Source organism: Rosa chinensis, chromosome 5, assembly GCF_002994745.2.
Source record: "Rosa chinensis cultivar Old Blush chromosome 5, RchiOBHm-V2, whole genome shotgun sequence".
NCBI lineage: Eukaryota > Viridiplantae > Streptophyta > Magnoliopsida > Rosales > Rosaceae > Rosa > Rosa chinensis.
Genome location: NC_037092.1, coordinates 61,457,174 through 61,474,365, shown reverse-complemented (window position 1 = coordinate 61,474,365; position 17,192 = coordinate 61,457,174). Strand labels below are relative to the sequence as shown.

The 17,192-nt window shown below is 38.2% G+C and overlaps 2 protein-coding genes across 6 annotated transcripts in view; one reads left to right on the top strand and one right to left on the bottom strand.

The window, feature by feature from the left end:
* LOC112165551 (lactoylglutathione lyase) overlaps window positions 1–17,192 on the top strand; it is an 80,693-nt gene that overhangs the window by 43,958 nt on the left and 19,543 nt on the right. The window lies entirely within an intron of this gene.
* On the bottom strand, window positions 3,944–16,934 carry LOC112165548 (YTH domain-containing protein ECT4). Of its 5 annotated transcripts, none has more exons than XM_024302100.2 (9): window positions 16,860–16,934; window positions 16,232–16,308; window positions 15,950–16,106; window positions 15,771–15,841; window positions 15,580–15,678; window positions 11,654–11,770; window positions 9,251–9,358; window positions 4,617–4,686; window positions 3,944–4,232 (listed from the first exon to the last, which is right to left on the bottom strand). In XM_024302100.2, exons 1-8 carry the CDS (start codon window positions 16,885–16,887, stop codon window positions 4,672–4,674), a joined length of 672 nt encoding a protein of 223 aa, XP_024157868.1. In that variant the 5' UTR covers window positions 16,888–16,934; the 3' UTR covers window positions 3,944–4,232; window positions 4,617–4,671. The 5 variants fall into 5 exon arrangements, with proteins under 5 accessions (XP_024157868.1, XP_024157870.1, XP_024157866.1 ...); XM_024302098.2 differs by lacking the exon at window positions 3,944–4,232 and adding an exon at window positions 9,499–9,610 and having other exon boundaries at window positions 11,653–11,770; XM_024302101.2 differs by lacking the exon at window positions 3,944–4,232 and adding an exon at window positions 9,499–9,610 and having other exon boundaries at window positions 11,653–11,770; window positions 15,950–16,052.

The window sequence follows — 17,192 nt, the reverse complement described above, 5'->3', positions numbered from 1 at the left end:
CAAATTTGGCTGGGATCAATAGATCACCAATTCTGTTTAAGTCTTTATTTTTTCCAAGAGATGTAATAGGCAATTGCCATATATTGTACTAAATGCCATTGGTTTAGTTTCTCTTCAAAGTAGGCTCATCCAAAGTGAGTATGATGTCTACGAAGGTTTTGAGATAAATGGTACTTAAGCAAGCTTTGCTCCACCGACATCTCTCTACTCACCTGGTTATATTTATTTTGGAGTTACCGAAAAAAGTCAAAAGACTACCTTTGCTTTGCATTAGCTAGCATTTGGATTAGGCTCTCTTAATGGTTAAGAGACAATGATGTACTCCGTTGGCTTATGAATAAAATTTTGAGTTCTTTTCATTATGACTCCATTTTGATTCTGAGCATATTACTTTGTGACTACGATGCCTGGGCCATCAGTATTAGTTCAAGGATATGGAATGGCCCAAATTCCGCTTGCCCAATGGCACCTTGATTACCATCACAGAAACTCTCTACACTCCTAGGGAGAATCGAACCCTATTGAGCTATTCGAGCCAACGGATTCCATGCGAAAAAGCATGTAGAGAACGAAAATGAGTTCCTTTGCAATACCTCTAATGATTGCGAACAAAGACGCATCTTAGAGAAGTTTATGTGTCTCTCTAGTGGACTCTATGTCACTATTCGAGCTATTAAATCTAATAAAGTCATGAGATAAGATCTCTTGAATTTAGAACATATTGGCTTTTTCATGACAGGATAGGTCATCCTAGTCATGATATGATGATCCGTCTACTAAAGACTTCACATGGACATCCATTCTTTCGAGCGAAACGAAGCACGAATCAAAGGTTCATTCCTGGACTAAGTATGACCGTCGCCGCTGCCATCCACCACAAGCCTAGGGCTGGCATAGTCCCTATCCATGACTCCATGGATGGCGTCCATCATGGTGATGGCACCCTAGGTGATGCTGAAATCACCAATTTTGCTTCAAATAGCGTTTCAGACTCTTAGGCCCAACCAAAATCCTCATTGGTTGCTTCTAAGGCCTCTCGCTCATTTTACAAAGTCCGTTCCTTAGGGAAATTAAGACTGAGACCATCCTAAGCAAAGGATATGAAAATACTCATTTTGTTCTTACATAGAATCCATGGGGATCCTGTGGACTGATTCAACGAACTTGCGGACATTTAAATATCTCATGTTGTTGGTTGACACACAAACACGCTGATCACATGTTGTGTCATTGTCCACTTGTAATGCTGCTTATGCTACACTCCTAGCACATAACATATAACAACGGGCTCACTCCCCGGATCATCCTATTCAATCAACTAAACTTGACAATGCTAGAGAGTTTACATCAAAGACTTTCGATGGTTATTGTAATGGGACTGATGTTGGACATCATATTCCCATGTACACACCCAAATGATCTCACAGAAACGACTACTATGGTAATCTGAACATTGGTAATACGCACCAATCTCCTTATCCGCTTGGGGTGAGGCAATATCGCAAGCAGCTATGCTAATTCGTCTACAACCCACTGCCACTCAATCTTTCTCTGCGTTACAGCTAGTGACTGGGTATCAGTATCGTACTTACGCATATTTGAGTGTGCCATTTATGTGCCAATTACATCGCCACAGCACACTATGATGGGTCCTTACAGACGAATGAGCAACTACGTTGGGTTTAAGACACCAACAATCGTCCGCCACTTAATGCCCTTGCTAGGCTATCTCCCTACAGCTAGATTTGAGGATTGTCACTTTGATGAGACAGTCTTCTCGTCGTTGGGGGAGATAAAAACACAGATGTTCAACAGGAACGACAGGAATTGTAGTGGTCTATCTCCACTATGTCTCATCTTGATCTCTGTTAAAGTGACGAGATCACACATCTGCTACAAATATGCCTGCAAAGAAGGACGTCCCTATAAGAGGACGTAGCACTACCCTACACAGAGGTAGGCATGGTACTAACGCTAAAGAGAGTGGCACTCTGGCGTTATAGGCCATGGCCCTAACTAGGATGCGTTGGAGGCCCATGTGTTCGAAGGATACTTTGGTACAACCTAATCCTTTGATCATCAAGACTCAAAATCCGCCTCATGAGTATCTTCCGGATTATGGTTATCGTTGGGGACGCCTCAACATCAGAACCTATTCCTGAGAATATAGAGCTCTTTGAAAATTACACTAGTGTACATGAGACGTGGGAAAGAAACTCCATCATGATTGATGATGTATTCGCACATTCCATAGTGCATGAGTTTGTTGAGTCAGATGACATCGAACCATGCTCCGTTGATGAATGAATGCCAACGTAGAGAAAATTGGCCTAAATGGAAAGATGTGATCCAAGTTAAGTTGGATTCTCAGCGAAGAGAAAGGTTTTCGAGCCAATGATGCTAACACCTCCAAACATAAAACCTATTGACTAATGGGTCTTTGTTAGAAAGCATGATGAGAAAAAGATATGGTAATCTCGCCTTATGGTGCAAGGCTTCTCAAGAAACTCCCTGGAATCGACTACGATGAGACATATTCTCTCGTAATGGATGTCATTGCACTCCACTACCCTGTCAGTTTGGTAGTTTCCAAATAACTAAACATGCCGCTTACAAATGTGGTCACTACGTATCTCTATGGGGATCTAAATATAGAATATACATGAACGTTCATAGTGAACTTCATTTTACCCAAGTCAAGTGGCTCTATACCACAGAGCACGTTTACAATAAGGTTGAAATGCTCACTAAAGTGACTACTGGATTGGGAAGGGATATGCTCGCACGTTTTCATAATAAGTTTCAAATTCTATCACGGTTCATGTTGGACATGATTTTCATTAGAAGCCTTTAAAGAATTAAGGGAAACTGCTGAACACTTGAAATCCGATTTTGAGATGAAAGATTTTGGGAGAACACGATTATGTCTCAGTTTGGAACTTGAGCATCATGTTAATGGATGCTTAGGCATTTTGACAAGGTCAAGCCTTCAAGCACCCCCATGATCATCTGTAGTCTTGATCCTGAAAATGATCCTCTTTGTCCAAAGGATGATGATGAAGCACTACTAGAATTATGTTAATAGGCATCAGTTCAGAACCGATGTAAAACTTAAATCCGACCGATGTCTTAATGGGTGATGTAAAAGATTGAGAAAATCAGACATCGGTCAAAAATCGATGTCCCGGATAACAACCAACATCGCTTCTAAAACAAAAATCGATGTATAATCGTTATAATAAACATAATTTTGTATGTTAACTATATTTAATTCTTCATATTTTCACATTTTATATTTAATAAAGTATATATCGAACAATACCTAAGTGAACATTTAAATCAATTACAATTTCAGAAATGATGTCTGATACTCTTCTAGACATCAGTGTTCAAAAACTATTGTTTGTTCTTGGCCATTTTTACGTGCATCTTGCCACCTTTTTTTCCTAAGAACGAAGTATGTGTCTTTATTCAACATTAGCTACTTTATTAAAAATGATATGTTCCTTTACATAGGACATCGTTTTTATTTATGTAAAACGATGTTTACTGGTTTTATGTACATCGCTTATTTTCATATGAACTGATGTGTTATTTCATCGTAGACATCACTTCAGGTTTTTAAAACTGATGTTTTATATTTCATGGTAAATCTGTTTACTTTATAGTAAGTGATTTGTAAGTTGACAATAGATTACGTTTTTGTGTTTAGAAATCGATGTGCATTGGTTTTGGATACATCAATTTTGTAGGCACATTTCGATATGTTGGTAATCATGAGACATCGATTTTTATTTTGGTATTGATTTCTAATCTCTCAATTGACATTGTTTTCCGAGGCATTACTGTTTTGTTATGCTTTTATATACATCACTTCATTTTGTCAAGCATGATGTGCAAAGTGATCATGTAGCTGATGCTGGGAAAAGAAATACATTTCTCATCATCCAAAAATTGAGGCTTTCCATTAATTTTCTCAACTTAATTCATAATTCTACATAATTCATAAAATAAAACCCCAAAACTTACAAAGGCTAGCCTATAAACATATTAATTAGCAACCAATTACAAAAGTTCTACACCAAACTTTGCTTCCAAGCAAAAACTAGTCTTACCCAAAATCATGTTGGTAGCCAAAAGTCCTACATCAAACTCTGTAAATAATCAGCTACTTCAATGCGCACCTCGTCAATTTCTTTTTGGCTATATGATTTTTGCGTCTTTACCGCCCACTAGAAATGTATAAAACAACATTTAAGTCAAAATCATTGGGTAAACAACTAATATTTAATTAAACCAAAATGTTCTTCATAATATAATGCATATACCTTGTCAAGTAGAAAACAATTTTGCAACCATCTAAGGGTAGCCACATTTCTATAATAATCTCCCCAAAAAAAATCTCTCATTCATTAACCACGTTGACTTTTAATTTAAGATACTAGGCTGCTTCTTTCTGGTTCACCAGATCGACCTTAAACATATGAATGTGATTAATATATGTTAAACCTCTTAAGGACAAAACATCAAACTTTACTAAATACTACTAACATTGGGATACATGACTGCTAAATAGTAAGAGATTGAACTTCACATTAATGTTCAAGAATGTTCACCTTTCTAGCAATATCAGGTGCCGATCCATGTACAGCTTCAAGGGCAATACCTCCCTCACCAATATTGCAGCTGCAAGTGAAAGACAGCAATGTAAGAGAATCCATATATTTAGACTGGAACAAATCCATATACTCACACAGATTATATGTGTGTGTGCACGCGTGTATGTGAATCATATGTCCTACCTTGGTGTTAAGTTACTTGTAGGTAACTAGAGGAATGGGAAACAAACATTCCAACAAGTAATCAGTGTCATATGTTTGCGTTTCACACAAGAGCATTATAATATATTGGATTTTGATCATGTGCACCTACCAATGAAAAAGAACAAATAAAAGAAAACACGAAAAACTAGGCCTGGGATTTTGAACCCGAGAACCGGTAGAACCGGAACCAGCGGTTCGGTTCGGTTTGAACTTCTGAAAACATGTCAAAATGGAAGCACCGAACCGTTTTAGAAAACCCGGTTCGGTTCCGGTTATGCTTTTTCCATACTCTCTGGAACCGTTGGAACCGGTATCCATGTCTAGTAGCTGAGTAGCCCATATATTCATTCACTGAAGCCCATGTATATGCAGACCTCAGGCCCGTTTCTTTGCAAGTCAACATGACATCACGACTTAAACACTCGACAAGTCGACAACCTCGACCTAAACGGCTTAACCTAAAAATCTCTCAACTCTTAAAGCCTCAAAGGCTCAAACACTCGACCTCAGACCTGCAATCGAACACAGTGCACTTCCCTCAGTTCCTTGATTCAAAGTTCCAAACCCAAAATCCGTCTATCTTCATAACCCCATATGTGCTTCAAAACCCAAAATTCCAATTCTTAAATCCCAGTTTGTATCCCAAACCGGCAAATCGTAACTAATCCCTAATTCCCAATTCCTCCCAAATCGTTCAATACTTCGACTGCAAATGAATTTGAATTCACTTTCTTCTAATTCAAGTACTCGGAGTCCTGGAAATGAGATTATACCTGCAACACAACAAGGAGAAGAGACTGAAGGAGCTCAGTCGCATCATCTTAGCACCACGAAGAAAGGTGCTGCAAAGATTGCTGCTGCAAAGAGAAAGAGGGCAGAGAAAGCTTAGAAAGTAAAGAAATCTAAGGAGAGAAGTTGGATTTGGGCACATTTCATAAAGGTGGAGCACTCGCTTATGGAGACTGTGGACGGAATTGAGCAGGAAGTTGGCCACACCACAAGAGCACAATGTAAGTATTGTACTACTCACCTTGCATGTAATTCGACTAGTAATGGAACTAGTTCTCTGATTAAACACATAGAGGTAATATGCAAGGAATATCCGGGTAGAAAAGAATTAGCAGCGAGTCAAACTCAGCTTGGTGCTGATGACTTGGATGAAAATATGGTAACTAGGCACTAGACTCAAGAAGCTTGCATTCAAGCTGCTACGGTTATGATAGTGATGGATGAAATGCCCTTTAGTTCCATAGAAAGACCAGGGTTTAAGTATTTCTATAAGGTGGCTATTCTGAAATGGAAAATTCCTTGTAGGAAGGTTATAGTGAAATTTTTTTTGAAAATGTATCAGTCGAAGAAGGAATAGCTTAGGAAGGAATTAAGTTGTCATTGTGTGTGCTTGACAACCGATACTTGGACATCCCTTCAAAACATCAACTATATGGTCTTGACTGCGCATTTCATAGATAATGGGTGGAAATTGCACAAGAGAGTTCTAAATTTTTGTGTAATATCAAATCATCAAGGAGTTACAATCGGAAGAATTTTGGAGTCATGTTTGAGGGCTTGGTCTATTGATAGAGTCTTAACTATTTCTGTGGATAATGCTTCTGCAAATAAGCATGTCATAGATTACATTAGGAACAAAATGAACGATTGGGAAAAGAGTGCTATTTTTGGTGGGAAATATCTGCATGTCCGCTGTTTAGCACATATAGTCAATCTCATTGTGAGGTCTGCCCTACATTTACTGGATAAATCTGTGTCTAGTATAAGGAATGCAGTTCGATATGTTAGATCAAGCTCATCAAGGTTAGATGCATTTAGGTCTTGTATTGAAAAAGAAGTAGATGATTGCAAGAGGATTTGTGTGTTGGATGTTCCAACAAGGTGGAATTCCACCTACATTATGTTGGAAACAGCTTTAGAGCTTAGAAAGGCATTTGATAGGTTGAAAGATGATGAGGATAGCAAGTACATGTCTTATTTTGATGAAGATGAAGAGGCTGTTGAGGAAGATGGTGAAGAGCCGGATGATTTCAGTGTTGATTTATCTGCAATTAGGAGCAGCAGGGCATCTAGGAAGAGGGTTGGACCACCTAATGCAGCAGATTGGGAAAAGGCAGTTGTGTTTGTCAAATTCTTGAAGGTATTTTACAATGTAACATTGAGTGTTAGTGCCACAAATCACCCTACCTCACCAAAAGCTTTCCATGATATTGTTTCAATCCATGTTGAGATTGAAGATTTGTTTTGTCAACCAGTGGCCAACCATGATGTTACACAAAAGATCCTATTTCAGATGGCGCAGAAGATGAGGGTCAAGTACCAAAAATATTTTGGAAAGCTTGGGGACATCAACCAACTATTGCTGGTTGCCTTGGTTTTGGATCCGAGGTATAAGATTCTATTTTTTGAAAATGTGTGCAAGAAGATGTTGAACATTGAGGATTTAGTGATTAAGAAAAAGAGTGCTGAATTGAAAGAATTGGTGGTCTCCTTGACTGATCTGTATGCAGCTGCGCTGCCCTCACAGAGTTCACAAAGAACTAGATCATCTGAGGTGACTCAAACTGCTGGCAGTAGCAGATACACTTCAACTAGAGTTACCGGGAAGATGGCAGATATGCTTGAGGAATGGGATAGAGAGCTTGAAGATGGTGATACAGTGGTGGTGAACAATGAGGTAGATAGGTACCTTCTAGACCCTATAGAGAAGCCTCCCAAAGGCACTGAGTTCAATATTTTGACATGGTGGAAGCTGAATGGTCCTAAATATCCTAACCTCCAAACTGTTGCCAAAGATGTTCTTGCCATCCAAGTGTTGACAGTGGCAAGTGAATCTACTTTTAGTACCGGAAAGAGGATTATAGATCCTCATAAGAGTTCTTTGACTCCTAGATCAGTTGAGGCATTAATTTGCCTTCAAAACTGGCTGAAATCAGATTCCATTACCGGTTTGGCTTATGTTCCTACTCCGGAGGAAATGGAATGGTTTGAAGAAGTGGAACAAGGTGTGATAACTTGAGTTGCTTGTGTTTTTTATTTTTCTGTCACTTTCGATGCAGTTTCTAACTTGCTGATCTAATCCAATTGTTTCCAATATTTGTTATGCAGAACAAGATAAAGAAGAAAGGGAAAGGAAGGAGAAGGAGAAGGAGGCAACTGCATCATCGATACCTTCAAAGGCGAGTAAGGCCAGCAGGACATCCACAACTTCTGATGCAGCTAAGTCAACCAACAAAACTTCAAGAACCATCAAAGTGACTGCCTAAGGTGAGCAACTTCATTTCAGTTTATGGCTTTATGAGTTTATGCTTTGTTCAGTTTGTTGTTCAGTTTTGGCTATTTTGATGCAGTTTCTGGTTTGATTATAGCATTATGAAGCTTTTGACTCATTTGTGTACTCAGTTGATTATTGATGATGTTTACCACTTTCATTCAATGTGGTTTTTGATTCTCTTTTAGTTTGATTCTCTTTTGGTTTGCTTCTATTTTGGTTCCAGGTTTTACAACTGTTTTGCTTCTGTTTTGGTTCCAAGTTTTGGGATTGTTTTGCGTCTGCTTTGGTCCATGTGTTGGGACTGTTATGCTTCTATTTTGGTTCCATGTTTTGGTCTCATGTCCAATTATACTATTAATGCAGGAATTCAGTTTTAAAGCAGCTATCTCTATGGATCATAGAAGGATGCAATTTGGAAGTTGGAATGTGGAGTACATTGGTTTATTGATTTCAGTTTGGTTCTTTTTTCATTGAAAGATGTTTATCTGCAAGACTGCAACATTTGTGGATTAATGCTTTGTGCAATGTAGTGATTGTACTGCATCAGGTCATTGATGGACTGTTATCTTTGTTTCATTGAAAGATGTTTATGTGCAAGACTGTAATATTTGTGGATTAATGCTATGTATTTAACTATTTCTGGAGATGGAACATTGAGGTTCATCAGGTGAGTAAGTTTATATGTGCGGTGCTATAGTCTTGTCACTCTTGTGTAGCTGGGAAACTGTAAAAACAGTTTCAGTTTGTGGTTATGTACAGGAACCGAAAACATATAGACAGAACCGAAAATGGATTAAAACCGAACCGAACAGAACGGTTCGGTTCTAGAGCGGTTCCTACTAAAAATAACATTGTAACCGAACCGGAATAAGCTAAACGGTTCCGGCTAAAAATAACTTTTTCAGAACCGATCCCATGCCTACGAAAAACTGAAAATGTACATGCAGGAGCAGAACCATGTATAGGTTCAAAAAGTCCAGGACCTTGAGCCAATGGGAATTATAATGTATTCAGATCAAAAGGAATCCAAACATACCTCAAAACAAAAGGATAAAGGCTAGAAAGTCCTACCAAGAAAAACAAATTCCTCATACAGTTGAACACATAGAGCTAAATTTGAACCATTGAAAGACAGTTGCTTAACTGATTCTCCAAGACTCGCAGATGGAAGCATCCCAATACTTCCAGTAATCATTGAGGCCTCATCAGATAATATATCGCCAAATATGTTGTTTGTTACAATTGTATCAAACTGCAATTGTTCATGGGAAGACACAGTGAGACTGGCAATTTTCATTTACAACACTTTAGAATTTTGCTCTAGCTACTCATCCATATTTTGGTCCTAGAATAAATTAAAGACGGATAACTTGAATGGAACTAAAGACGAACCTATTTTGGATTACGAACAAGCCGCATTGTAGCATTATCAACATACAGAGTTCAACATCAGGATAATCCGATCCAAGGCTATTTTCAGGATTCTTTTTCTCCAAATCAGAATGGGAAAAAAATACAAACAGTACCCAACTTATGGGCCACTCCGAATTTCTGTACCCAAGTTTCCGAAACTATCACAATGGTACCCAAAATACCCAGCCCGACCCAATATATGTACCTGCCGTCCATGACGGCGTTAACCCATGTGTATTTTTAGGGGTAAATCCGACCGAGGTGGTATTTGGCGCCAACTCTAACTAACAGCTCAGTTACATAGCCATTTCCCGCCAAAAATGAAAATCCCTTCAAAGTTTTCTGTGGAGGAGCAGGCCTATGTGGATTTTTTTTTTTTTTTAGAATGAAGAACAAAAATTACAAACCAGTTGGAGGACTAGACCAAAAGCCAGCCAAGGAATCATGGAACCATGCATACTAATACAAGCCAGCAGAACATTCTAGAAGGTTCCTACCTATGCTACAAAGAAGAGAGAGGTACAGCAATGAAAACCATACAAATGCAAAACTGCAGGAACTTTCTAGCAATTTAGTGGGCTCGTGCAAGCTAGCTGAACACCTCCACCAAATTCGAAAGCATTATTCCTTCATCGAGAGCAGTGGGTATTGTGGTTCATATGGCAACCATCACACAAAGGAAAAATCCATGACCACCAACACATTGAGAAATGGATCAACAGAGAGAAAATAAGGCAGCTCTCGGTGTTGGCATCTAAACCCCACTTCTGCACGTGTGATGATGCTTGCTCCACCTCTTTGCCTATGTGGGGTTATTGCTTGGTTAATCACTTAATCTGGAAAAACCGAAATGCATGCAGATTCGGGGAAAAAGTTTGTGGTGGGGAGCAGCTTGTCAGTCAAGCACTTGAATGGCAAAACAGTTTCGGTAAAGCCAATTTGAGGCCACTCCCTGCTGTCTCATCTCGTATTTCATCAGATTCTTCTATTCCTTCTAGGAGGCAAATTCATCGGAACGATGGTCCCCCACAAGGCAGGCCTGGAGCTGTTGTGAGAGATGAGAAGGGTAGTATGAAAGAAGCACTGATGCACACCATCCAAGGAGGACTGTCTGCTCATTCTGGTGAGGTGTTGGTGGTGCTTTTTGGAATGAGGTACTGTCTCATGGAAGGCTTCACGAAATTAGAAGTGGAATCTGATGAAACTGTGATTTCAAAATCAAATCCCTTTGATATCTGTTTTCACTTGGAATCTATGATTTTCACCTAGATTCTCTGAGTTTTCACTTTCGATTTACACGGGGTCTGTGAGAGAGAGTGCAGCTGTGGAAAGAGTAAAGTGAGAGTGAGTCAGGGCTGACGCCTTTATCCCACTGAAGAATAGGGCTCGGGTAAGTAAATGACAGAAATACCCACCCAAATACACCACGTGGCATACGGGTTAACGCAGTCATGGACGGGAGGTACGTATATTGGGTCGGGCTGGGTATTTTGGGTACCGTTGTGATAGTTTCGGAAACTTGGGTACAGAAATTCGGAGTGGCCCATAGGTTGGGTACTGTTTGTATTTTTTTCCCAATCAGAATCCTGAGTATACTGGAGAGAAGATGAGCCAAGAGCAGAATAGAAATGCGCAAACCTAATAACTAAAGCATGCAACTTTAGCATGTTCAGCATACGACATGAACAAAAATCATATATACATGATGAACCAGTACAAATCATTTACTAGCTTTTTAAGAATAACATCCAATAGGACTCCCCTGACCTTATATGTTTTCACATAAACCAATTTGAGGTTTCTGATGGGACCAAGGAAACAATATAAACCAGTTGGGTTGATACATGATGAATCAGTACAGATCATTTACTAGCCTTTTAAGAATACTAACAATATTTCATTGGCTAGACACTCCAATAGGATTCCCCTGACCTTATATGTTTTCACATCAAAGATTAGAGGTTTCTATTGGGACCAAGGAAACAAGGTAACCCAATTAGGTTGACATTTCCACTAGTTAATTCAATTAGACAACTGAGCAGTAGCCGATATCAAAGTCACGCTACACCTCAACCACAGGAAAAGAAACAAGATTCTGTCTATACACCTTATTTTGCTTATTTTTCAACGATACCATGAAGTGAGAATTTGGACGGTAGTTCTGATTCCTCAAAGATGGAATTCTATTGCCTTTCGAGTTTGAAGAAGTAATGGGTGTATTTGCTACAAGTCTATGCTGCCCATCATTTCCACTACTAGAATTTTGGCCTTACACATCGGCCAGAAACCGATGTTAAAAAAAAAATCATCTGATGTCTTAGTGGGTGATGTTAAAGATCAGGAAATCCCAGACATCGGTTTTTAGCAGATGTTAAAAATGACTTTGGACATCAGTTTCTTGTAAGGTCTTGATGTATAAAATGACTATAGACATCGTTTGATTTATAAAAAACTGATTTCGTATCCTACTATGACATCGTTTTACATAAGAAAGTGATTTATATATCAGTATTAGACATATGTTTTATAGATAAAACTGATGTCATGAGTCATTTATAACATCAGTTTGTTATTTCAAATTGTTGTGTCTTCATTCTTTTTGCTTCAATTTCTAGTTTAAAAGTGATTACTAAATCAGTTTCTACACTAGAAACGTATCACAATGAGCATACCAGTGGTAAGCAAAAGAAAATTCTCATTAATATTATTGATAAAAACAATACAAAGAGTAGGGAGAAGGGGACATATGGCCTAAACTTCTCCATATACAATAGCAAAAGAAAAGAACAAGATTAAAGTCTCCTAAATAAACCATATGAAGACAAGTTGCTCTGTTTGTAGATACAATAAAAACAAAAGGAGAAAAAAGTAGCAATTTGTTATAAGATAAAAATACTTGTAACTTGAATTTCCAGTCCTTGGTGTAGCTGCGAATGAACCTAGCAAAAACATGTGCCAATGAGTTGAGAACTAGTTTCACAGATATCCACTTAAATTGCAACTTCAAATCACAAAAAGTAGTTAAAAGTAGAGGGCAATGACTTAACATAATCGAATCTCTTGACCGGCGCGAGAGCGCGCATGTAATAGTATTAAAGGGAGGATGCCATGTGCTGCCATCTTGTAGAGGATGATGATGAAAGAAGACTAGGCGGGGATGTCACAACAACTGCATTGAAGATTGTAGCATAATTTTTAGAGATCTAAGGAAGGAAAACATGTCCCATTCCTGCAATCCAACAGTATTAACTGTATTATGCTTGATTCAGTAATACAATATATTGATTTGAGCAAGGAAAAGACATACACAACCTATATGAATCACCAAAACAGCAGAGAAAAGAAATAAGAGGCAACTGCAAAGCAAAGCCTCAGAATAACAGTTGAAGACCAACTAACAATTGCCACTCACCAGGCTGGAATAACCACACTGTGGAACACAGAATGATTGAATGACAATACGACCAACACAAGAAATGTTGCTGTCACTTCTGTAAAATAGTCAGAAGAAGGTTAAAAACATGATAGCATATACAAAAGTAAAATTAAAGGATAAAGAAGAACACTAACCATTAGAACATTGCCACCCAAAGTTCTTCTTAAGCAAGGATTAATAATTTTCATTACCCAAGTATTACATAGACTTGTGAATTATGACAACTCTTAATAACTCAACATCAGATATGAAGTATTTGACAAGAACCATTATAAGCATCAATTCAATTTGTTAAAATCAAAACCTTATAAGCATAGTTTTTAGATAAATTAACCATTTAATATTAAAATTCACCAAATGTTGGCCTTCATAATGAACTAAAGATTTAATAAACATCTTAAACCACCACCTAGCACCATTAATATACTGTGACAATAATGTATTATCAATCTTGGGGCATACAAATGCACAAACCTATGTATCAATGAATCTTCTCTATTCCTCAAAATCGTTCTTTTTATTAAGAGGAAAATGATCTTCTAATAATAACTTGGAAGATTGACGTAAAGGTAACTTGTGCAGTTTACGGTTTGAAGACAGACGTAGAATGAATAGTTGCTCAAGATTTCCAAAGCATGAAGCCTGTAAGATAACTTGGAGATGCTTCGATCCAACAAAGGAGAAAAAAAAAACCACTACATGTACATAGAGTCTAGATATTAAAAATGAATTTAAAACTCCAGAAATTAGAGCTATAAGTTATACCACTACTGTGTCCTATTTTCAATTCATGCTGCGGGTTTTCAAAGTATCACCTTATCCCCGCTGGTCTAGTGCTCATTTGATTAGGTTATGTTATACTGATGTCTATCCAAATGGGAATGTAGTATAAAGCAAAGCCAAATTGATTAAAGCATCCATTGCATAAACATTTTTATAGTTCTAGACTTTTAGTAGAACAGCAAATAATAATGTGTTATATCAAGTACACTTAAGTAGCATCAGCAACTCCAGAGAGACCATAGTCCTTTGAATGGCACTATCAAGCGGTGCTACATAAAACACGATACGTGCAACATAACCATGTATCACCTTTAACATCTTGTCCAAATTTTTTAAAAAAATTTATTTTCGCTCTGAGCTTGTTTATTGGAGTAGGATTGCATCATTCCTATTAAACTAGTTACAAAGTTCTGTTTTCAGACAACATAAGCAAGAAATCCAATCAACTAACTACCTAAGACAAGAAATTCTACAAAACAATATCGAAAGCAAGCTGACAACAAGACACCCAGAAATCTAAGAACAGAGCAACTGTATACAAAGAAAAAATTAACACTTGCAGAATACTAAACTTTGTTTTGAGCTAAAATTCAGCAGTCACATGTCAAATAAACTTAGCCTGCATATGCATTTAAACACGAAGCCAGTTATATAACTTATCACCTTAACCTCTTCTTTCCCCTCAGTAAGAAATTGCATCCTTCCTGTCAAGCAAGAGTAGGCTCTCTTCATACGAGCCAACAGGACAACCCTGATATGTAGAAATCCCAAAATTTTTAAGCTGTTTGCTCATGATATCAAGTGAAACCAATTCATGGTCATCTTCAAGTATCAAAACCACTTCCCCACTCCTCCTGATGAAGGAGATCCAATGGTGAGAACATGAATCATAACAGAGAACCTGTCAACAAAATTATTCTAGTAATGTATTTGTACAAATATTAATCAACCAAGATACTTACCACATTTTTGCCAGGTGGTTCACGAGGGGTAATCCACCTCCAAAAAAGGCCATTTGCTTCACCGTCATAGCCATCGCCCTCAAATGAAACCCCAAACAAAAAAATATTTTAAATTGAAAATCTAAAACTGAAACCACACAAAATGGAACAGAATTCATCTCCATGTACCAAAAATCAAACAAACACTACCTGGGGAAATTGAATCGGGATAAAAAGGGGCCATCGTGAATCGATTCTTTATAGAAAGAGGGAGGAATTGGGAATCTCCGTCTGTGAGAATCAAAAGGATGACGAATTAGATCTGAAGGCGGAGGCGCATTCTCCTTGACTTGTTGGAACTAGGGCTTGACGGAAGGGATGAGGATTAGAGAAGGACACTTGTTTGAGTTTGCTTTGCTGAAAATGTGTTTGATTTGCAGAGAGAGAAATTGTCAGTGGAGATGATGGCGCCGCCGAGGGGCGGAGGCGGTTAATGAGAGAGAGATAGTAGCGGGAGTGAGTGGAGGAGAGGGAGGCAGTGGTGGCCGTGGAAAGAGAGCGGAAGAGGAAGGAGGAGAGAGCTAGGGTTTTGAGGAAGAGGGAGTGTGCGAAAATTGGGAGATAATAGTGAGTGAGATAGAAGGGGGAAAACTGACGAAGTGTGGGCGGAATGGAAATTTTGTTCCCCGCGTGTTCAAATTTTTAACTTCATCCGTTCCGCGTTTTTTAAAATTTGAGAATCAAATTGTAGATATCGGTCAACAGTAATAAATGATGTTAATTATATGCATAGAAATCGGTATTTGAGGAATCAATGTTAATGATAATTTTTTACATCGCGTGAATTCCTCACCGATGTAATTGTCGTGATGTCTAAGGCCAAAATTCTAGTAGTGTTCCCATAGATGGGGCAGGGGAAGCTGCTGGTGAATAAGGCCCATACAGTGCATACCCATAACCATGGTGGTACATAAGAGACCCGTTATCTCCATAAACCCCCTAAAAGGACACAATAAAGTTACAAATTAGTAAATAATTGATGTGAGACCCAAAAGGAGAACAATACCTAATGCAATAAAAGAAGAACTTACGGAAGTCATATCTACTCCCTCTGGATTCATATATCTCCAGTACTCATCCCAGTCGCCAGTCCCATCATAGCCTAAAAAATACAGGAAATTGACCATCCATGTCATGTCAATAATTTCAAAAACAAATTGATAATCCACCGAAAATAGATCTCAAGTAGAAATTTTGCTAGTCAACTTACCTCTATAGTAATAGGCTGTTGATGGATAACCATTTGGGAGATAGGAGAAAGATTGATCCATGAAATCAGTCGACAGTGGAGTCACAGAGAGATCAAATTGGATCTGACCATTTGCAGCATTGCCATAATCAATAGACCCATATTGGTTAACAGAAGGCTGCATAGAAAATAGTAATTAACACGTCTGATCATCAACTTTGATTTTGAAGAATACTGTTTCATGCTCCACTTTACTTGAGCAAAAACAATTGGATGTGATAACAACTAAAACATGTACAATACCTTCTTTGTAGGCTCTAGAATTTCCAAGGTCTTGGTCTGCGAATCTAATGACAACTTCTTAAGCAAATATGCTGCTTCTAAAGTAATCAAGAGTGAAGGAAACATAAAAATCGGTCTACATCTAATTTAAAGGAGTTATACTACAATATCTTGTAATCATAAGCATACAGAACTAACAAACCAACATAACAGTATTGACCTGAATTGAAATTACAAATGGGTAAGCATCCAGCAGTCAAATTCAATCACTCCATCAACCGATTATGGAAAAAACACTTGGAAGAACAAAATTGTCAAGTTCCATGTATCAGAGGACTTCAATTAAGCAGAAATTATGCAAAACTAAAAGAGCTGCACATACAAATGCCAAATCGATAGCCATAAATTCCCAGACAAGTTGTTCACAACCACAAATCAAGCCTAGAAACGCAAACACCAATACGAATCATCTAAAAGTAAAACCTATAGAGCAATCTACATGCTGAGAACAAAGCAATAGCAACAAAGTCAGAGAAGATTGAATTTGATGGCAAACCAATCAGGAATAAACAGATCGAAGCAGAGCAAAGTGAGATAAGAAGAAAACGAAATCAAAGTATATCGATATGGTTAAAATAGATAAGGATACGATCTGTAGGAGGAGCAACGGTCGCCATGCTGTGAATTAAGAAAGTATGAATGGAAATTGAAAGTATCGAATAGGCCTGGCAGTTAAACCCGTAACCCGCAAACCCGCACTATACCCGCACGCTAAAAACCCGCACAAACCCGTCCGTTTAGTAATCCGGGCTAAAAAAAGCCCGCACGCAAAAACCCGCAAATTAACGGGTTTTGTGGGCTAAACCCGTTGGAACCCATTGGAACCCGTTAACTTAAAATCCTTCCCAAAAACCCATTACCCATATGGGTTCCCCTTTTTTTTTTTCTTTTTTTTTTTTCAACTAGGGTATTTTTATAATTT